At 44.1% G+C, this 23,336-nt stretch overlaps 1 protein-coding gene across 1 annotated transcript; it reads right to left on the bottom strand.

The window, feature by feature from the left end:
- Positions 1 to 18,923: 18,923 nt before the first annotated feature.
- LOC131259983 (uncharacterized) lies at positions 18,924 to 22,939 on the bottom strand. The gene is made up of 7 exons (XM_058261602.1): positions 22,931 to 22,939; positions 22,575 to 22,692; positions 22,029 to 22,479; positions 21,848 to 21,946; positions 19,778 to 21,784; positions 19,162 to 19,717; positions 18,924 to 19,061 (listed from the first exon to the last, which is right to left on the bottom strand). Exons 1-7 carry the CDS (start codon positions 22,937 to 22,939, stop codon positions 18,924 to 18,926), a joined length of 3,378 nt encoding a protein of 1,125 aa, XP_058117585.1.
- Between the last annotated feature and the right edge of the window lie 397 nt (positions 22,940 to 23,336).

The following is a 23,336-nucleotide window of genomic DNA, read 5'->3' on the forward strand; positions in this document are numbered from 1 at the left end:
AAGTAAATATAAGGAGGCAAAGAGATGTCTAAAGAGCTCTTTGAAGATGCTCAGAAGAAAACAAATATCCTCCTTCTGAGGATCCGTGTAGCTATTACTTTCAAAGTTTACTTTAAACGAATTCAATTACTTAGGTTACCCTTGTTAGAAACTTTACACATTTTCGCTGGTTTCCTTCGATATGAAACTTAGTGCGGAAATAAAGAAGCGCTTCACAGAAACTGATAACAGCGAACCACATTGCAGTCGGCAAAAGGGACTGGAATTATTTATCGTTTCTGCTCACTGGTCCGTTGGTTCGCATCGCTCTGTCCTTTCATTTCGTGCGTGACCATGTGGCTGTGCTTCCCATTCGGTCAGTTCAGCATGGCTGTGCAAGCGCTGCCTAGTAACGGATGACCCAGCAGGTTTTTCAATTCGTGGACCAATAAATGTCAAATCAATTTTATCAGGATCCTGTAATTGAGTCACGTCGCTGAGTCCAGCGCCGTGCTAAAGCAAAGGCGGGAGGCCAGCTCCGGACAGACCTTACATGCGTGGGTATGAGAGCGTATGTCTTTGCCCGATAGACCGGTCGCTCTGCAGGTTGTCACTACTAATAAAGGACATAAGAGGCTGAATCGGAATCCTCGAGCCTGCGTTCTAGAGTTGCCAGTAGTTCGTTGTTGCGTACGACCACGGAGCATGGTTTTGTGTATTCTTTTTCTCAGAACTCGGACCGTTACGAGATTGGCAATCGGCAGCGATCCGAATGGAGGATTAGTTTTGCTGATGAGACACTCCCATCCACCCTCGCACTGTATGTGTGAACTAATCTCCGTGAGGATGTGCAAAACGGAAAAGTCAAATCCAAATGTTGTCGGTAAGATGCCAACTCACGGGCAAGAGAGAAGAAAGAACAAGTCATTTCGTCCTTTCAGTTGATAGACGCTCCATATTAGAATTTGCTATGTTTTCTGTTTTCTCATCGCAATGGATGTATGAGGTGCCAGATATCAAATATCATCTGTCAACATTAGATTGCTATTACTCACTGGTTCTCTAACTATAGATTTTCTCGATGTCCTGCTGAATGTAATTGGACTCATGAGAATCGGCATCTATCAGGGCTACTATCGGTATAATTTTTCCTAGCGAAACCTGCAATCGTAATCTTATCATTGAAAGCTCCCAAAGGAAACGTTCATACGTTCATGTTGTTTTAATGTGTTTATCCAGTAATCAATGACCTTTTGCTCCACGTGTGAGCCCAGTTGTTGGTCAATGAATGGGCCAGCTAAGAGTCTTTATCAAGACCATTTCTATTAGTTTACCCACAACCAAAAAGGAGAACAACCCATGGCCCTGCGTGTATTAGTGTATGTGTGTGTTATCAATCAGGGGTAATTTATGCTATCATAAAAGTGCTACGTGTTTGAGTTATCGATTCGGGCTCACGCAATCCTAAATTCCTTGAAATGAGGGAAGAAACATAGCAAAATAAAAAGGTAATAGTTAAATCTTTCGTCTCGGGTCGGCGAATTAAGGGGCCGTTTTTGAGCGAAATAAGGAATGAAGATTTTTTTTTATTGAAGCCAAAGAACACTCCCACGCAGGTTTTTGAGGGTTTTCGTTTTTCATATGGCATCCATTAGCTGCACGGTCGCCATAACGACCTTTTGTTTAATTTATTTGCGTAGAATCGATTGATCGTAGTAGGTCCGGTAGCCGCCCTGAAAACCTTTCCATTACTTTGGGCGTAAACAATGTTTTCGTCAGCCATAAAAGTGGTCGCTACTGTGAGGCATCGTGATGAGAACAAAATCGATCCCTTGATGTGCAATTAATTAAGAGAGAAAGGTAGACGCTTCTCCATGATTGAAGAATTACCGGTTGATGAGCAGAAATTTTGTGGAAATCGAATCAACAACAACGAGTGTTATACCACATTCTAGGAAGGACAAGAGTGCGAAGGGTATTGATAAGGATATCGAACTCATCGTGAAAAAAATCCACCTGAAATATGGCTTTTTCAACGGCCCAATAGCTGGATGGGTTACCGATTCCCACCATCATTTATATGCAATGAATTCGATCCTACAAAATAATCAGAAAGGGTTGATAACTTGCAGCGGGTTTATGTGAATTCACTGTATAGGTGTCGGTATTTTCCACACCTTTTCCAAGACAAACAACGATGGATACTTGTGTATGACTAATAATCATCAACATGATAAAAGTAACAGTAAAAAACCGTCATATATGATGGTAAAAATCAATGTGAAGTGTTTGTAGCAAGTCTGAAATAAGGCAAACAAAAATTATTATGAACGAATGTTGTCTACTTCTCACTTCTGGGCTGCTAGGCGTAAATTGGGACCGTTGGGATTGGTCTGTTAATGATGACGGCGTGAAACCACACCCCAGCAATCGTTCACACTCGGCGGGGCGTTTATTTACACTCTGCTGTAGAAATTAAAATACGGTGAAAATGGCAAAAAATAAGAACAAAATCAGAATACTAGTTACGTTGGTACTAACTGCGACCATTGCAAGTTATTTGTCAAAACGGCCAGGGGAGGAAACAGAATTTTAAAAGCGGTAATTGAAAATAAAACAACAGCGCATGGAAGCCAACTTGCTAGGCAGTTACGAGTGAAGTGGCTCTCTGTTTCTGATCTTCTGGGTGTATTTGTAGGCTAGAAATTCACGGAAACAGAATAAGAACAAATTTCGCTAATGGTTGGCTCTCTCTCTCCCTCTTAGGCTCCCCTCTTTGATACTGGTAGAAGAAGATTAATGTCTTCAGACAAAGCTTCAAAAACTCAAAAAGGTTCTGCTTCGTAGCATACTGATGGCATCATTGACATAAGTTAGATTTCCCGTCAGGCCGCCAAACAATCAGTGAGTCATGGCCCTGTAGTGTCTAGGGCAATGGAGGCGTCTAGTGTTTGTGGACGAATGTTAAGAAATGATGAAACTGAAAGTATAAAAATATTGAAGCAATTGCTGTTTGCTGTGCAAATTTTACGATTTGGATGAAAAGTGCGTTAGTAATGACAATTGTTCCGGACGTACAATCATGTCCGCTGCTTCTTTTCCAACACGATTTCTACGTAATGCAGTAGAGATTTGAGAAAAAGTGGAACTAAAACAAGTACAAAAGTAACACAATTCCACGAAAAGTCTTTGCTTATCTGATTGAGAACCGGCGTCACTGTATGTGTTTGTAATGGAACACGGAAGTACAAGGCAGGCACTTTTTGTTTGGTAGCACAAATCTGCCACCCGTGAGCTCGAGAAAGGCTCCTGCCTCTACCATTCTCCGAATGAAAGTGCGAGTTTATGTTCGGTCCGTGATAATTGGAGTCCCGGGAGGTACGATAAGGGTTTTTCATCTCACTGACCAACCGTTCCACCAGAAACTTTGCAGAGACACGGATTCGTTTAGGTTCGTTTAGCCACTGTGATGTTTTTCGAGTGTCAAACACGTGACGTTTGACATCACGTTGTGTGTTGAGCTTTGTCCATATATATATATATATTTCTTTCGTGCTTTTTTAACTTAAAAAAATTTGTTGTTTCTCGTATGCCATAATCCATATGTCAAAGAGTTTTGAAAAGGTGAGTTATGTCGAATTATTTTGTTTTTAGTAAACGAGCCGTAAAGGGAATTTGAAAGAGGTTTTCCAGTGATATAACTTGTTTCAGTGCGGTACTAACTAATTTGAAGCACAACGCCATAGCGTGGGAACATTTTAGCACGTGTGTAATTAGGTTCTGGAGCTGATGGTGATAGGTTATTTTAACGGTAACTGTTGACCTAACGAACCGTGCAGAACCAACGTTGAAAAAGTAGCTTTTTCTTTTATAATACCGGACGCTTTGCACCGTTTGATAAACCATTTTGTGATGTTAGATAGAAAAAAACTTGTTTTGCTAGTTTGCAATTTGGGTTTGAGCTATATAGCTCTGTTGCTGACGTGCTCATTTATTTCCAGCAAAGGCCTTCTAGCAGCACACAACTATGGAAAATCCTACGCTGCCGGTCAGTATAGCGTAAAGTTGCCTAACCGTGACGGGAAATTTGCTTCCGAACATTACCTTTTTAGCCATCGTTTACATTGTTAAACGGTTTTGCGGTGGCGTGAAAATTCAGTACTCCCCCTCTCCACGGTAGCTACTCAATCAACGGAATGTTTCGTCGAAACAACATTAAAACCACCCTCTGACGGATTTGGAGTATGAAAATCGGCTTGGTATGGAATGTGAACCTTTCTCTCGTCCGTAGCACAAGTGGTATTTAAAAGTTTGCTTTACATTAAGCAGCCCAAACCAGGGAGCATCCTGGTGATGGATGAAAATTTGCACCACAAACTCACCAACGTCAGGGAAAATCGGTTGATGGTAATGAAAAATACTGCAACCAGAAGCTTGAGCAGCTCACTGGAGCAATGTTGGGCCGTAAAGCCAACGGAGAACTGGAAAGATGAAGGACAGCGAGCCTTTGTTTGGCTTTCGTTCAGTTTTCAAAGTCAACTGAAGCGTTAAATAAAAGAGTCAAGCAATTTTTCGCTACACAAATTGAATCCTTGCCAGTTGGGAAGCCTACTAACGTCGGCAATGCTAGTAAAAGGTCGTCGAACCGCTCACCCAGTTCGGGCTGGTGCGCGGTTATAGGTACGTGTCAAAAACCAGGCGAACTTAAGAGAAGGCGATAAGTGAATTAGCTGATGTGCTACTTGGCGAGAAAAAGATCGTTGAGAAAACTGTTTTCTAAAAAGAAATTTTATAATTTATTGGTTTTCGTTCCTATGATTTAGTTTTTTTTATGACTCCTTTATTAATGGCAACACTATCGTAAATTTATTGTTAGGTACACCCATTGTTAAAAAGTACTAAGTATTTTATGTCAAAACAATTTATCAAATAACGTTTTTTTTATCATGTTTGCAAGTCATATTCATTCACAAAGTATTATTATATAATTCTATTCTAGTTAGCCAGAGATGAACAATCTTTAAGATCTAGCATACGACAACAGAGCTCTGTAAACACATTCATTCCTCACGTTCAATCACGGTCTTCATTCATTTGCGCACAGGGAACTCCATCCATTACAGCAACCTTGACTCATGTGACTTTAGTGGCAGTGGTCAGTGCCATCTGCTGACTGGTTATTTTGTGTTTTGGTCGGATAGAGATATAACTGTGTGTCGGAATGTCGTGTGCGTGCGTGTGTATGCTTGATTAATGAAGCCTTATGCTTCGCGATGGATCGTCTCCGAGGGCGCCTTTGGTCGATTTTGGAAATTTTGTGGATCAGGTGGCATGCGAGCGTCTTCCAAAGATGGAGACGGGCAAGCAAAGCCAACAGACGTTTCACTATAACAAATGGATCTGTTTACTGTTGTACGGGCGAGTTGATAAATTGGATGGTTAAATATATGCAAATTGCTCTTTCTCCGAACGTCGGGTAACATTTTTGGGCCAAGTTGGTCCTCCGGATCCAACCTGCTTGTTCCGGAATTGTTGCTCCTATCTTCCACTTTTTGTTTTTCAGTAGCATGCCGTGAGTGAAGAAAACGTTTAAAGTTCTTTTTGTTGTCGGACCATTTGTGTTCTCCTGCTTTTCTTCTGTCAATACCTGACGAGTGCCCGCAGGGCAACCGGCAATGGCACTGACGTTGTTACCTTTCCCGATTGCAACGGCAGTGACAGTAAGGCCAAAATGTCGAGGGCAGATTCCTTCGCGATCATCATTACGAAATTTAAATTTAGATTGCTTTTAGATGGCACGCGATAGGGAGCCCGAAAGTGTGCGAAGGGTTTCCCTTTGGCAGCTTGTAGTCTGGAGCACCTTAAATGTAAGTTTGATAAGATAACAAGGAATGTGTAAACACTTGAATGATCTTCAAATAATTCTTGACTGCCTAGATAAATACACGTAAAGGAGGGGTCTATTGAAGGTGTAACCTGGAGAAATTTGATTACACGGAAATTACTTTTTTATACATTGCTTTTGTTTATGCACACCATAAGTTTGTCTTGGTTTAGTTTTTCAAAATTCAACTCCAACACAAGTAGTTTATGGAAGAATGTTTTGGATGGATAATGGCATTCTCGACTTGAAAAATTATATTCATAGATTGTATAAAGTCACTGTGCTATTGCTACCCGTTTTGTCACTGTTATGTTGTACGTTCCTCAGTGAACAACCCGTGTATACCCAACAATCCCATCAATCATGGGGAACATTTCCATATTCATTCTAGGATGTTAGTTTTACGAAATGTTAACTGACCGTTGCGACCCTGTAACAACCAAGGGCTAAGGATAGGTTGACCTAGATGATAAATTGTTGCTCGTCACCTCTCCTAGCAGTGCCCACGAGGAGAGGGGATGCTTTCATTCGGTCATTGCTCACCGAGGACTGACTCTGGCTTCTCTTTGCAATAATAACATCGTCGGTCTATCCGCTTCAGCGTACAGCAAAATGTTCACGATGGTGCCGATGAAGTCAGGAAGTATGGGATGGAATCTGTGTGGCTGTGTGTGTTTTTTTCTTTCTATTCGCTCTTTCGTCCACACGTTGTTGGCTGCTATTTTTAGTCGCTTTCCGGAACATTTTCAATAAAATTGCCACGCGCGAATAAATGCGAGCAGGTGAAAAAACACCACCCACACTTCCTATGCGTGACAAGCCACTAGCGGTCGGAAAACGGGGGGGCGCAAAGAATTGTCCCTCGATACAATGGCCGCCCCTCGTGCCAGGTCTGGTACTGCGTACAATACACCACACCTTCCGGTGTTGAGAGTGCTCACCGCATGTTGTCACATAATGGAAGGGTGACCCTCGTCTGCCAGTGAAATAGATGCCTGAAAGGACTCGTGCGTGTCCAGAGGACGTTTGTGCTGCACGTCTGGTCAATAAAAACGAAGGTAGAGGAGATTTTTTGTACGTTCATTCACGATCACACGAAAGTTTGGGGAAAGACCAAGGGATATGGGAAGAACGTTCGGCAGCAAAACATAACAAAATAAAACAAAGCGTAGAAAATTGTGCATTAAGAATAGCAAAACATCGCACTCGTAAGTTTTTGTCAGAATACAGTCCAAAATGGAAGAATATCCCAATTTGATGGGTACACTTTTAGAAAAGAAAAAATATCCATTGGATTAAATTTCTCAGCGAACATTACACGATTCACTACGGTTGGCTGAAAGCAGAGATAATAAGAAGTACCAACGTTCTGTAAGTATTATGCTGCAGGGAGAAGTAAAATACTGCACAATTTAAGCCGTCGCAAACTGCCCCCGAGCCATTTCTTTGTGATTAGTTCTAATGACGGTGAAATTTACCGTTGCCAGTCTACGACGGTTGTGACTGGGACCGGTAAAGATAAACGTCGGCCGAGTTGAATCATTTTTGACGAACAGAAACATTCTCCGGCACGACTCGTTACATCTGCGGTTCGTTCAGCGTCCAGCCGTGCAAAGTATGCTTAATTTTTATGACTCTTCTAATTTATTTCCCTCAGAGACTAAGCCCAAATCAGTGCCAGTTGGACAGCGAAGATACGCTCTCCGCTGGCCTGGTATGATTCGGATTATTTGCCTAATGTGCACCGTTTGCAAGTGCGGGTAGAATAATTAGAGGATTGCTTTGTCCCATAACGGTGGAACATTGTGGGTGAATTGGTTCTTCTTTCTGTTCAGTGAAATGAACAAAATTAAAATAGTTTTAAAAATTCCATCACGAGTCGTTTGAAGTTCTCACCGAATGTTATATGTAAAAAACTTGTTTTTCAAGCAATCGATATATTAATATTTTCTAAAAAGGCAAACAAAGCCATCGAACAAAGAAATTTCGACGAAGCAAAACTTTTTCGCAATACAACCCTTTTGGGCAGCCTTACATTCTTCCACTGACTTGTACATTTATGGTGATGAAATTGGAAAAATCACAATTTCAAGAGCTTCGCCCGGTTATTGGGACGGTACCATCCTTGGGCGACGTGCACCCGTGCCATACCATTCGAGGGAGGTTTTATTTGCCCCACCAGCATCCGGCGACCTCCTCCGGACTAATGATGCATCGTGGAGCGAAAATACCTCATACATAATTTATGAGTCAACGTCGGCGAAAAATATTGCCCAACCGCAGTACAGCTTTCGACAAAAAGAGTCAGGAAAAAAAGCGCTGAGGTTGAATGATGGCATCGGGATAAACTACAACGGGCGGTGCAATACAAAGTTTGTGTTGATCGTTTTCCTATATGTAGTCGTTATTTCTTTGGAGACCACCTGCCGGGCATCGAGCTCACGGGCGCTCTTGTGGAAGAGGGTGTTTTCTGCGCTGGGAACTATCGAAGGTGTTTGGAAGAAAACACTCCTGTGCGCAATATCGACAACATTGTCATCGTTATCCTTGTGGAATGAAGTGAAAAAGGTTTTTGCTGTCTACGTTTTCCATCAACCTTCCAGTCTAACCTTTTCCCATTTTATTTTGCCGCTTTTATCGATCTTTTTTTTTTATCTTAATTTCCTTGTGCCAGCGTTACGTTCCCTAGGCGTGTGCGCACGAGATTCGCTTCAGGAAGTTTTTCCGTTTCAAAAGCATGGCTTCAACGACCTAATGATAATGATCTGGATCAATTTTTTCTAACTAACCAAGCAGTTTTTCATTTTTGTGAACCACGCCACTGGTGTTTTTCTAATAAACACACACACACGTACACACGTACGCTGATCTCTTGTTAAGTCGATAGGTGGACAGGTTACCTGGTTTCACTGAGATGCCTTCCCTTGATTCGCTCCATATTGCGCCCGTTTCTGGTCGGCTGAGCAAACGATAATTTCTTCTATCTTTACCAACGATGCATGAGTATGTCAGGCTGGGAAAGGGTAGATTCGCACTCCGTTGGCAGAAACGGCACGATTGTGAAGGAACAACTTACCTCGAAGGGAGAACTTTTCAAGCGAACGTTTACGACTTAATGACGCTTTACTTCGGACGCAAGGCGTGCTCAGTGAATTTGAATGGAGGCGGTGCATCATCGAGATGGAAAATCAACCATCAGGCAGGCAACCAGTGCCATTTGCGCCGACATGACGATAAATAAACATTGACGGTACCTCCCGGGTTCTGGGATCCTTTTGTAGTAGCCGTCGTTTTTTTTGTCTTGACTCAGAGGGACGCATATTTTCTTCCCTGAGAAGGGGCAGAAAAGGACGACACTTCAACCGTCAGCCGCATGCTTCGATCTTATCCTGAACCCGCCGGAAGCAAAAACTTAAAAGTGTCTCCAGCATGGGGGAACATTTTTCCCCAGCGTAGGTTACGTAGGATGGATACCGTTTCTATGGTGCAAATACCATCGCTGGAAACAACCAACCGAACGGAGCAAAAAGTCATCTAAACTTTACTAAAGAATAATGCAAAACTGGGAGAAAATAACTGCCAAAAAATTGCTCACGGCTTTTTCGGGCTCGGTCCACCAGTCGAGGTGTAAGGTGACTAACGATGAGGGTGAGGGTACAGAAAAAAAGCGCGCGATCCAAAACGAAACAACGTTTTGACGAGGACGAGCTGCGAAATTTGACACCTCGCGACGGAAATTTCAGGATGCTGTCGTACGCACCCTGACCACTTGGGATGGCGATGGCGTGCGTAGGATAAAAATGTCACCATCGCGTGATTCCTCTTCTGGCACTTCTGGCGTGACTAAACTCTGCAATGGACCGAAGGCGATGGTCCCGGCCCGCCAGACGTTTGACGCAAAAAGATGAATTTTGATGTTACTTTAAATGAGGTGATGATAGATCTGAAGATAGAATCAACTTTCTTCGGCTGACCCCCCCTCTTGCCTTTGTCTCGTCTCCCTGACTTTTTCGTTGTCCAGTCTTGGTGAAATTTTGAACATTTGTCCTTTCTACCGTTCGAGAAACGTTAAAAGACCTGCGAAACAAAATGCCAGCGGGTAGGGTGGCGAAATTTGATTTTCGCACGCCACCGCGATTCTGATTTTGAATTGATAAAAAAAAGCTACAGTATCGTTCCTAATTAACTGTCTTGAATCAATCACGACAAGCCCTCGAAAGCCAAACGAACTTCCTTTGATGATAAATTGTTGTTGAAAAATGTTTGAACCACTTAAATTCTCACTACAAAAGCTTGCCGCTTGAAATACGATAAGTATTAAATTACCATGTAATTTGATCCGAGAAATGTTTGGCACAAAGTGCGAAAAAGAATTATCCAGCCCTTGAGGTGTTAGTAGCGGCATTATTCACATTAAATCGACTATGAAGAATTGTTGGGAAGCAAGTTTGCCACTCTTACCACTGCTCCACGATACTTATATTGCACTATATGTAAAAAGTTTTCCATTGGTCTGTATTGCACGAAACTCCCGACGGCTGGTCGACACAACGTTAAAACTCTTTCTCGCTCCAAGGCACTGCCTTATAGCTAGCGCTCGTATTCACCCATATCTACAGACAGCTAAACATGTATACCGCAGCGGAATTGAAGATATTTGTTTCACTTATTTGTATTTGCAGACAGTCGGTTCACTTATCATAATGAATAATTCTCTTTTCTGTTCCATTGCACGTCGCCAAAGGATATTCCGGAAAGAAACACTTTTCAACAACAGTTTCACGTACACCATCAGTTTACGGAGATTCACAGAAGTTTACACATTTGTTGGCTACCATTTGAAGGTTGAGAAATGAGATTGTAAAAATATATCCGTTCTGGGGCGAAATGACAAGTGGTGCTTCCGTGATGGTTTCACTGGAACAAGCGATGCATCCACATAGCGGCTAATCATAACCTAACCTAATCTATCATCCACCAGCTTTCTCTTTCTCTCTCTTTCTCCTTCTTTTCTCTCTCGTTTTCTTTCTTCTTTTTCTTAGTGATAGAGGGGGTGCGGTTGGTTAGAATAAGGCTGACTGTGAAGATCACTCGCTTGTACGTATCCACTTATTGACGCAACCGAATGGCGCACTCAGACGCACGGTTACAAGTAATTACTGAGCACTCATTTGTAAATAGACGTTTGGTATGAAGGACGTGAGGAAAAAAAGAAAAGGCTCAGTTACTAATCAGAATCCGATTCACTAGCACTGCGGCAGAGATCACGATGTGTGGATGGAACGCCATCCGAGGGTTACCTTCAACCGTCTTCAACCGAGTAGGAGAGTCCGCACGAGGCCAGATTCGTACCGACACTAACCTTGCCCGGGTGGAAAAATAGGGACGCACCTTCCCTTCACTGGTAGTCCGACTACGGTTGGAGTTGAAACCATTGCTTGATGGAAACGTGTCGATGACAGACGTACGGTGAAGCAGGATATTTCGCTGCGAGCGAAAACGCGGAGTATCCGCGATGCATAACGGGCGAGGCCTGCGCAATCGCAACCGTCTGCCTTTGACGGAACGTTCGTGTATGAAGCAAAAGCTTTTCCCCTTCACTGGAAGTCTCTCACGTGTGTTGGGAGGAAACATAAGGGTGCCAAGAAGCAAGACAAGAAGCTGAAGGCTACTGGGTTGGATCCATCTTCGGATTGTTAACTCGTTTAAAACCGTCATAGCAGTACCGAACGGATCAAATCCGAAGGAGACCTCAAAGGAACTCGGCCACGAATCATCACCACTCATCCGCTACGCACGTATGTCTGTGTTGTTTTTCGCTGTCACTCCACCGGTAAGAAGACTTTCCCACAACAATTGAAAAAGAATCCAAAAGTGTAGGCGGCATAAAATGCGGAATCTCCATCGTGATAGCGTGTTGAGTTGGTTGAGTAGCATCTCTTGGGTGGGCGAAGGAAAAATTGTGTCAAATGCGAGAATAAAAGAAGGACGCAATGAGCTTTATCGTAGCAGAACCAATAGAACCTGGGGGGTTGGGAGAGAGGTGCCCCTTGTCCATGTGCTTCACTCATCTGCAAAGACACGGACGGATAAGTCGTAGCGAGGGAGGAGAAAGTGAAGGTGAGAGCAGAAGGAAGGGATTTTTATTTTTTCGCCTGGCTGGAGCTGATTCTGGAGGTTACTCGTCGACGGCGGGTTAGGTCAGTACCGTCAAGTGTTGCGCTTCACATGAAGTGGATGTAGCGAAGGCGCAGCTGAGCCGGCTTTTATGTCTTCTGTTGCATCTTCCGGCAGGAAATCGTAGGTAGGAAACCGTGCAGATGTTTATCATATCACTTTACACAATCGGAAAACCCCATTATGTGATGGTATTTGGGCGCGAAATTGGAATGTACCGTTGCAAAATTAATCAGAATGAATTGCTTGCTCCTAACGATCCGACACTTCGCCGAGGGAGCGCAATGTTAGAGGTTTACTATGTTTTGCGGTTCCCGGGATTTTAGGTTGTCCACCGTTGTGATATGGATTTTATATGTCGCTTAGTCAACACCTAATTTTTTCACTGTACTCCTTCGCCAGCCAGTACATCCAGCGTTCCTAGCACATTATCACCTCTGTCGCAGGAACTCCCGATGACTCGCAATGTGACGCTTTCGTTCACAAGGCCACGGAGTGATCATGTAAAAAGCAACATTCTAGACATTTATAAATGACTCCAGTTCATCATGGTGCTGTGGTAATTGACATAATTAATTTTATTTATTTTCTCTACTCATTGCTAGCTCCTACTTCGTCGCGCCGACTCCACGAGCCGTCTTACATTATTGTTTGACCGTTCCTCTGTTCTCCGTTTAGATCGTACTGCTCCCGTCTTTTTCTTTCCGCGATAATGTTGCCCACCCATTTTCACTCCTGGTGTGTCTTTCGGTTAGTGTACGTCGTTTGGGAGGATTGCAACAGCTCTATTTCTTTTTCTTATGTAGTAAAGACGGGTAAGAGCAAACTATTCTCGAAGGCTTATGTAAACTTAAGAGCTAAGTTCGGGGAAAGTATTTTAGCTTTGCGCTGTGATTTTCCTTTCTCCGTTGCCCTGGTTTTCCCTGGGCGAGGGAGGGATGGCCATCCCCCGCACTACGTCATGATTTTTCACAATTGCTGACATGGCACTACGGTCCTTCCTAACTGCCCATTAGTTCCACCGCGGGCTGCCGGTCATCGTCTGAGCCATGAGAAAGAAATCATCTGAGCACTGAACGAAGGAGAAAACCGATGAGGTATTGTAAATTTTGCACTGCTTTCTTTTCCACGTATTCCGAATGTGGGAACGATAACCGCTCCAGCAAACGAACGATCGAAAGAGGCTGCAAAAGCGCATTGCACAAAAGCATAAAAATAAAAGTGAAAAAATGTGTCCTCGACAGCAAATGGACAGTTTCGCGTAGCGGGCGTCATACACGTTTCATGCCCTTCCTAATCCATGCTACCGCCTCGTGAAGTTCCATGAAACATTTTGTCATTCCGTCTGAACCTCGAGAGTTCTCTGGGCTGGATAATGGGGAGCGAAAATTAAGGTGGAAAATTACGCGTTCATTTAATTCAATTCAATTTCCTTTTTAACTGAATTTTCTTGTACTCTTACGAAAAGAATCAAGTGGCGATGTAGGGCTTTTTTAACTACAGAATTAATTAAATTGCTCATTTTGATAACAAACACGACATTGTTAGAAAACACCTGAATCTACGTAAGTCAATGAACGCCACAGCTTCGCTGTAAATTTGTTAAACATCGTTTCGCAAAGAAGAAAATCATGCATACAATTGATGGTATAAGTGTATGCATATCCATTATTTTCTGTTTTCGGGCACTGTCTGTTTCGGTTCTTTTATTTTTAGTTTTATTTACTGTGGAACGCTAATAAGCCGACATTGAAGAATGCACTCAGCGTTAATGAAAGAATCGCGTTGTTCGAAGGTTTGCTTGTGATATAAAACCACACCATGCGCTCTACTACAGGGGGAACGGGACGAGAGCTTACCGTTGACAGATTTATGGAACTTTTCGGTTCAGGTACCGATATTATGGATTTGCATAAAACGGTTACATTTTTGCCGAGCTGTTAGTGCCTGCTTTGGCAGAGAGGAGGAACTTGCGGACAGGGCAAAAAGATCGCGCTTAGCCGGATCAAAACCGCTGACATATGCTTTTGGGATACCGAAAACCAAGCTGGTAAGGGCTGTGGTGAAATTAATTTTCTAAACGTGACTTGTAATTGGCTAGAATTATAGCCTGTCGGATGAATTTAACGGTCTGCATAATAAGTGTCACCAGAAAACGCAACCGAGCGAGAATTAAAAATAACGCGGATCTCGAGTTCATTTAGATTAGCGATGAACCGTTCTGTATAAGCCATTCTATAATGACTTCTTATCGTGCTCAGTTGTATTTAAACTTTTTGTTCCAGCTTTACAGGAGTGAAATTTGGTTTCGTACAGTATGCATGGTATTCACAAGTGTGGTTGGGTTTTTCCCAACATTAAACAATCCATCTTCAGTAGCTTTTCTTAGTATTTTTATTGTATTTAATCCAAACTCTCTCTCACACACACATAGCTCACTTTTACCAATATCGAGAGCACCAGCTGTTGCCAATCATAAACTAATTAACTTTTCGATATTCATTATTTATTGTGCTCGGACAGGATCCGTGGCCGTGGTGACCCCGTTTGGTTTCCCGTGTTTCGGGCTTGGCCCAGGAAAGGCCGCTTTCAAGCGTTGGCGGTAACACCGACGAATTGGTCGAAAGGGCGTCCGAAAATTGAATTCATTTAATGCGGCAAGACCGCCTGATGCTTCCCTTCGTGTGTTGCTCCACCCTTTGACGAGGACCGTCGGTTCGGTGCATCAAATCGTAATGGATGACTTTCATTAATATTGCTCAGGAGGGGGAAAGGTGCCATCGACACCCAACAGCCGATATCCGGAAACCGGATACACTTCTTTCCGCGAGCTTTTTCGCAACTCTTCACATCGGCTGCGATCTGTCAGTGAGTTCGGCAAACGTACGCTACGGAAATGCCACCGATCACCGAATCGAAAGAAGCGAAACACAAACAGCGACGGGTTGATGAAATGAGATTGTTTTCCCTTTCTCCGTTTCCGCCTTGATATGGACGGGACGCGTTTACCCAGCAGCATCCGCTCGACGTGTCCTTGAACCGAGTTTGTGTTGGCGTTTTCCCGTATCGAACACACGTACCACGTACAGAAAATGGGCAGAGCAGAATGTGAATGCAAAAGCACCCGTTGATACGTTGGCCGACCAGCATGAAGCGGACCAAATGCGGCCACTCAGGGATTGGAAACAAAAATAAAAAAAGATTTTCCAAAGCAATATATGCAGCGTCCATGCACCATATGACATTCGCCAATATTAATTGCATCAATTTTGAACATCAGTCACACGTGGCCATCCACCATCGCGCAGCAAGGCTAGCTCACTGGCATTCCTCACCTTATTGGCACCCCCGGGCGTGGTAATTAATGTAATTTTAATTAAATTTGCAAATCCGTAAATGAACTGCCAAGGATAAAATTATTCATGAGATACGATTGATATAAATTTATGAGAAACGGCTTAGCGCTCATCATTCTTCTGCGGATCGTGAATAAACAGCACAAAATCTGGAAGAGATTACTCGAACTAAAAACTTGTTCAATGTTTAAAATATCCCACCATTCTCGTTCCGTTCGGGGAATAACACCACTTCCGGTGCGACAGATAGCGCTGTGTCCCCGGTAAAGTTTAATCGACATTTTGTCAGCTTTTGTAGTGAAAGCGGAGACGAACTGGATTTCCGTCATTTATCAAAGTCCATCGAAGTAACCATTAATTTTTATTGATAAAAGTAGCGAAGCACGATGTGCGCAAAACAACGAGCACACTCCAGTGTGTGACCACGACGACGTGGACGTCAACGGTGACGGAGAATATGATGGATAGTATCTGCGACTTGCCAGCTCTGGATGGTCATTCTATGTCCTTAGACACACAAACCCCCTCACGTACACACACATACACCCAAGCTAACACCGGTGAACACTTTGCAGATGCTGACCGGTGGTCGTTTTCTCTTTTGGTCCGTTTCGGAATGTTCGATGGAATAATGATGCCAAAAAGTGATTGCTTTTGGGGTTTTCGCTAATGGAAACCTTCTTTATGCTTTCATTCTGCTGTTCTGCAGAGATACCCAACGATGTGAGGCTTGAAAGAAGCGCAAGATGGACGACAACAATCCTAAACGATTTATCGATCGAGCAACAAAAAACTATTTTAAAAACATGTTTTCATATTCAAATAGAAATTGTATGTGAACATTTACTCGACGATTGAAAACAATTTTCGGGCCGAGCATACCTGAGCAGCTAAGCGAGCTTTTACTGTTCCGAGGTCCGCCAATCTTTCGAATCAATTAATTCAGTTGCGGTACAAAAGCGTGTTGAACTTTTCGACTTCCGCCTCCTGCCGACTGACTACTGGACGCAACAATGGAGGCGCCTGGTGCGGCGTTCGGGGTGATTTATTGATTTTCTCTAATTATGTAGCGGTAAATTTCATTCATAGCCTGTTGATAACTTAATTATGTGATACATCGAGGGTGGAAAAATGTGTCAACCGGTCCGACTCCCTTGTCGAGCCGGACGGGTCGGCAAAGACAAACGACTGAACTGGACAACCGACAAGGTCCTGCGACCCGCTGAGTTTGGCCGACCGCATCCATTGCTCACCGGGTGGTTTTATGGTGGTGGTAGCCACATGTTCTGCCTGGCTCCTCTCGAGCGCTCAAAAATGCGAACACGCATAATGTGCGCCTTTCCTGACGCCAGACCTGGGGCCCCCATAACAATCGATTTCGATTTCGTTCCAGACCGCTGAGATAAGAAAATTTATTGAATTTATCAATACAATTTTTACTGATCAAATTTATTACGGCCCATCCATTGTTTTCAGCCTTTGCGTTCTCGGGGAATGGGGTTTCTGATGAAGCAAGTCAGAGCGAACCGGTTGGGCGGTTGGAGGCTCAACCAGCATGCAAGATAATGAAAGCAGCGCGCTACCGGAGGGGGAAAGCTCGGCACGAGTACCAGGCACAGCAGTCCGACATTATTTGGGACGCCCGGACCGATTTATGCCCCTTGTCGAAACTGAACAGTGAAAGTTAAACAAAAACAAATTTTAATCGATATTAAATGTGAAAACTTTTTCGATTGCGCTATTTTGGGGACGGCCGGAGAGTTCGAGTGTATTTTCGCCCGTGTTCCGCCTTCATTCATGGGCGTTTTTTCGGGTGTTTTGCATCCCATACTGGACACTCACAGCGCACACTGTACCGTTGAGCAGACCCAGTGCCCGAGGTCTTCTTTCCGGTGCGTCTGCCTCTGCCGGATACTACTTCCGGATGTTGTTCCCAGTCCCCCTTCTGTTCGAGAGCCGCCAAACTGTTAGAGTTGGCTGCGGCACGAGCCGAGGAACGGAGAGTTTTTTTTTCGCTCTATCGTTTTTTTTTGGTCAATGTTTATGATTGTCATCCACTCCGGCTTCCGAAGGGGAAAGAGATAAAAGCCCATCCTGTCCACCGGAAGCGGCACCGAGTATCTAGGTTCCAACATCAAATTGTTAGGGGTTAGTTTTCCAAGAGTTTGGTACAGTGCAAAAGAAAAAACGAAAGCGGACATGAAACCATCACAGTAACTTATCCTCCCTGCCCCGTCCCGCCCCGTGCCTATCTTGCCCAAAAACCGAACCCCAAGCAACAACACCGGGAATCGGGCAAAGTATCGGAGAGTTTGGCGCATAAATCAACATATCTGATCGAACAAATTTGACCAACATGAACGCCCAAACACAATCGACTCCCACCCAGTGGACGAATTGCGATGCTATCGAGGTTCAGGTAGCAGAAGAAGAGCCAAGAGCCGAATACAGGGGGAAGGTAAAGGAAATAGTGAGGGATAAAAAATGTGCGCACACGCACGAAGTAATGCAAAGACTTGATCCTAGTTTTCATCAATAATGTTAATTCCTTTGTTTGCTCAACAAATCGATAGTGTTGCTGTTGGATGCTCAAACAGGTCAGAAGAAGTATTCGGCACATGCTGTGCAGCTATTGAGTGCATGAACTAACAATTCGTAGAGGCACAAAAAGAAAAAAAATGATCAGTTTTTTAAACATCCTACTTCCGCTACATGCTACAATTGATGATTTCAGGTAACTTACAATCAACCATTACGAATACTACGTGAAATAATCAGTAATGTTCTGCAAGTGTCATTCATTAATCAATTTCGAAAACATACAAATAAAAATGTCCATTCTTAAATTGAAATGAACGTTCGAATTTGCCACCAAAGTACGTATGTCAAAACCGATCGGTTTCAGAGAGAAAACCCTCCTTTTAGATTGTTTTTCCAACCTGTCCGTTGCATCACAATCGACCGTTCGACAATATTCATCAAAAATACATCAGATACCTTAACGGAGCGGGCAATTTAGATTTTTTGTGTGTACTTCCTGCCTTGAAAGGTAACATTTTATGTTGTTGCGCGTCATTTGGAGCTAATGGGTGCGCTGTGAATCAAGCGGCTGCAGCGTTGCAGAAAAAAACCGAGGGGGTTTCACGGGCTGGCGGAGTTCGGAGGAGAATCAACGGTAATTGGATTGAAAATGAGTCCGACAGCCGCCATGACGATGATTAATGCTTATGTTAGCGGTTTCTAGCGAAAGTGCGCTTCGAAAGGAGGGAAACACGAAAAATGTGACAGCCAACCCATCCGAAGGCCTCAGGTTTTTGGGGAGTAGACGCTCGCGGAAGGAGTTGTGGACGGGGGGTGGCTTCGAGTCGGTGAGTTTTCGAATTGGCATGTACGCCCATCATGCCGACTGCAATTGGCGTGATTTTGTAATGCATTAATGATAGCCCTTTCACTTCACCGAATCACGATGGCGGAAGTCCGATTGTGCCGCAATACGAGTACAATGACTGTGATCCCGGGAGCTGTGTTTACGAGTAGCTGAGCAGTCGGAGCCTCTGTAGCAGCTGACTCACGTTCCACTGCAGCAGGGGCGGTGTTTTGGCCAGGACCTTTCTTGAAGGTTCCTCCAAGCGTTCCTTCAGCAATCCGTAGCAATCAGCATTGTACTGAAAAAAAAGTGGACGTGAACGGGGAGAATGAATCAGAGTAATGTTCACTTCACTTTGGCAAAGAATCGAAAAACGAAGCCAAAGCTTTCGCACTAACACTTTGCTCCGAGGGACGTGGATGGAAAGCCAAGAGGACCTCCTCGAGCGTGTTCGAGCACAGCTCTTCCACTTCAACTAGCTGTGACTTAAGTGGCGTTATCATGATGGTCTCAAATTCCGGCTCGTGTCTCCCTTCAATCAGCTGGCGGCCGAGTACGAGGCTCGTTCGTCGATTGGCGAACTCATTCCACACGCACCGTTGAAGGTTGTGCGTCAAGCAGAAAGCCCCCAAACAGCGCAGGTTGTGCAGCTCCATTGGTTCGTGTTTGGGAACGGTCGCGGAACCAGCCTGCCAGCCAGAGGTGTAGAAGCAAGTGTCCACCTCGGGAAACACGTGTACGTTTATCTTAAGTAAATATTTGTCCAGCTCTTCCAGTGAAAACCATCCTGTTTCTGGGGCGATTCTTATGCCCGCTTTATCGTCTTTCGCTTCTTTTTGCCTAGAATCATCGCCATGACATTCTTGCACATGCACTCGATAGCCTTGCGAGGTGATGTAAAAGGATAGTTTCATTTTGTGGGCGCTTAGGGTGAGCACGGTGGTCACATTGGCACTAAGAAGATGGCGTTATTAGGTGAACGGTTCAGGGGTACATATTTCCGGTACTACTTACACTCGTCCGTGGCGACGCATCTCCCAGTGCAGGAACGGTAAATGGAAGTACTTTCTAGCGGCTAATCCGAAAATTCCCAGGCGATCGGTCCAAAACGTCAGCATCCGTTTGTTTGCATCGTACAGTTGACGTCGAATCGGTTTGGTCGACCATCGTCCCGGCGCATGTTCAATCAACGACAACACTTCCGGTGGGCCTTCAGTTTTCTCCGATGCCTGTTCTTGGGTTTCCGGATGCGAAGTGATTTTACCACGCACCGGAGTACTCTTCCGTTTGCGCTTCTTTTTCTCGCCCGAGGCCACCGACGATTCACTGACTCGTGAAAGTGACCTGTCCCTTGATCCAAGACCCAGGGGATACTTTTTCGTTGTCCGGATGTCAATGAACCGGCGTTTGATTCCTCTTACGGCAATTCTGCGCGGTTCGGGGCACTTGTCTATCGGAGGTGAAGGTGGAGGCACTGGAGGAAAGCTTGGTTTCAGCAGATCCCGCAGGTACTCAAGTAGTCTTAAGAAGATGGAAAACATTTTGCACACCCACTCTTCGGCTTCGTCGTCGAGCATCGTGTCTTGAGACTCCAACGTCAATACTAGCCGGTCCATACCTGCTCCCAGCTCATCGAAACTTGTGTCGGAACAATCCGAGTCCGGAGCGAAGTGCAAGGGACGATGTAACGGTTTTGGGGGATACAAGTAACGTGCAACATTCGGACGGGCTAATGAAAGCTGTTGCAATTTTTCATCAATTTCTAGGAACTCCTCAAAGTTGTTGGAATGGTTCGCTTCACTTCGTCCATCACCTTCGTCTGCGTCTATGTCCGACTGGTCGGGGTGGCGCATTTCACCAAGACCACCATCGTGATTGCTCGCTTCGATGATTCGATTGTACATTAGCATCATCTTGTTTCGTGCTACCTGTTCGCGGTCACGGCACATTCGGCGCTCAGCTCTTTTCTTTAGGACGGTATACAGTCGCTTCAGCTCGGCTCGGAATCGATAACCGTCTGGCAGGCGTGGAAGAATATGCTCGCGGATGAGGTAGTGTAGCCGTACTTCGGCCGGAATGTCCGCAAGGTCAAAGTCCGGAATGGTTGTTGGAACGCTAAGCTGGGATGAATCATTCTCCCGTGCGGAAAATAGCAGAGTCGCTTTGTGCGCCTCGATGTCGGTGTACCGAAGCTGAAACTGTTGAACTTTCGGATGGAGTCGCGCAAAGTTTTCACTTTCTTCCCATGTTTCCCAGCGGCAAATTGTCGGTTGCTCCCACCAAAAGCAATGCGTCGGGAGTTGTAGCTCTATTTTGATCAATTCCTCTTCGTCGACGGCGTGGAAGGCTTTTTCCGATAGCTCCAAACTAACTGGAACATTGGAGTAGATGAAACCGCGGCTTATCTCAATGGGTTGAGGCAACGTGTCGAAGCGGGTCAGCTTGTAAATCCCACCAATAATGCAGTACTCCCGTAGATTCATGTATCCTTCCTCCAAAGGTAGCGAGCCCGGAGCCACATTGGACAGCGAGGCCCAGAATCGGTCGGTTTCTTCGCGTTCGTACTCGGCATCTATGTCCACCTCGGTTTCATCCGTAATCACCGGGGGCTCCGGCATCACTTCGGGCACTTGTTTGACTTTTTTCCTGCCTTTTGTTGCATCCGCTTTAGGCTTAGCTTCTTTGACCTTAACGGAAGCCGCTTTTGGCGTCTTAGAGGACAGCGTGTCCGCTTCAGCATGTTTGAGACGCTCTTCCGCTTCGTATTCTTCTCGATGCTTGCGCAAAGCTGCTAGGCGCTTCCTTCGGATTTCCTGCCTTTCGTTCCACTCCGTTTCCTGCACCAAAACCAGCAACGAGGTGGAATCCGGCTGGGCAATATCTCGCGTTGGGTCCTGATTACTGAAGTGATCGAACTCCAACCAAAGGCCTCGGATTAAGAAATCTTTTAGATCTAGTGACTGGGGGCGGTGAATGGTGAGTCCGAGGGGCTCCATGTCGATAACTTTCATGAGAAAATTACTGCCGGAAAGGAACATAAAGAATGAATGCAAACAAGTTCGTAGTGGGAAAAAAGAATCTTACTATTCAGGTGGTAGGGGAACGGAACGGAAACTCCAAAGAAACATCGCTAGGACATCGGGTTCATCGAAGCTAAACTCGCTCATCAAGGGGTTGGAGGGTCTTGAAAAAATGGAAAAATGTATAACAGTTTCTATAACATCTTTATGGTGAAAAACTTTTTCCAAGCTCTCCTCTCTCTTACTCCATAGTCCGTACGATACTGCTACCAATTCGAAGGGTCATTCTGTCCAGTGAATCGGTAATGAACTTCCGGATTTCATCCCGAACTAACAAAACCTCCTCATGTTGCTTTTCTATCGAAACGTTTGCTATTGCCTCCAGGACGGCCAAGGCCTCCCGGACTGGCTTTATATAAATTTCGCGTATATTCTTTGCGACTCCATTTCTGTTTCCTTCAGAGCTACTTTGTGAATCGTTACTTGGTGAAGTAGGGATTGAAATATCGTCTGAAAGTGTCCAACCGATTAAACTTTTCGAACAGGCCTCTTCCTGAAGAAAAACCCATCGATAAAGAGTCTCTTGTAGCTCTGCAGCACTGTTTGGATTCGGTGTTCTTCGGCAAGACAAGAAATCAGTCCATTCTTTCCTGCTATTCAAATGCCCCTGATGATCGAAAGCAATTTTTTCAATCTCTATCAAAACACGAATAGATGTCCCAAAAGAATCGTTTAGAATGTGCTAGTGAAAGGCTTAAGGGGTATCTCAAACGCTGACTGGCTCCACTTACTGCGAAAAAATTTGCTTGTTTCTAACAATAACACTCGGCGTTGGTTGTATTCCTTGAATTCTTGAACAGCCTTTGCTCTTAACCGCTCCTGTTCAAAGCCATATCTCTTTGCTTCTTCCTGTCGAATGGATTCGCTAAATAAAAACACGATGAGAAATCCTTTTTGGCAAAAAAGGGCGGCAGATGAACTTCAAAGTACCATGAGCAACAATTACCTCAATTCTTCGGGAGATATTTTCGGTGCTACGACTCTCTGAAGAAAATCATAAATAATTAAAAATAACAAAAATGATTTAAATCTAAAAACTGGCAAAAAAAAGGCGGGTTTTCAATAAAATATAGTCAATATTACTCACCTTAGGCATTTTAGTAATGAAAACAGTTTACTTTGATAACTACAAAAATGTTATTTGATCGATACGAACAGTTGGATGCTTACTGTGGTTTACTTTTGTTGATATCATATTTTTGATGTTTATTATTTGCTTTTCATTTGCGTGAAAATATTGAGCAAAAAACATACTAAAAATAATTGAAGAAGCTTTTTATAGTTATAAATCAATTAATTATGAAGCACATAACAAAGCCTTTTGATTCCGTGATAAAATCCGTTCGTAAAATTAACGAGTAAAGGTTTTCATATGATAAATTTAAGTCACAGCTTCCTCGTTTAAGAATACCTGAAGCGGTAAAAATACGCTTCAACTGGTTGTAAAACAGCAAAGTATCCTCAATGTAAGTTTAAAGATACTAGAAGCTCTC

The sequence above is a fragment of the Anopheles coustani genome, chromosome 3, assembly GCF_943734705.1.
Source record: "Anopheles coustani chromosome 3, idAnoCousDA_361_x.2, whole genome shotgun sequence".
Taxonomy (NCBI): Eukaryota; Metazoa; Arthropoda; class Insecta; order Diptera; family Culicidae; genus Anopheles; species Anopheles coustani.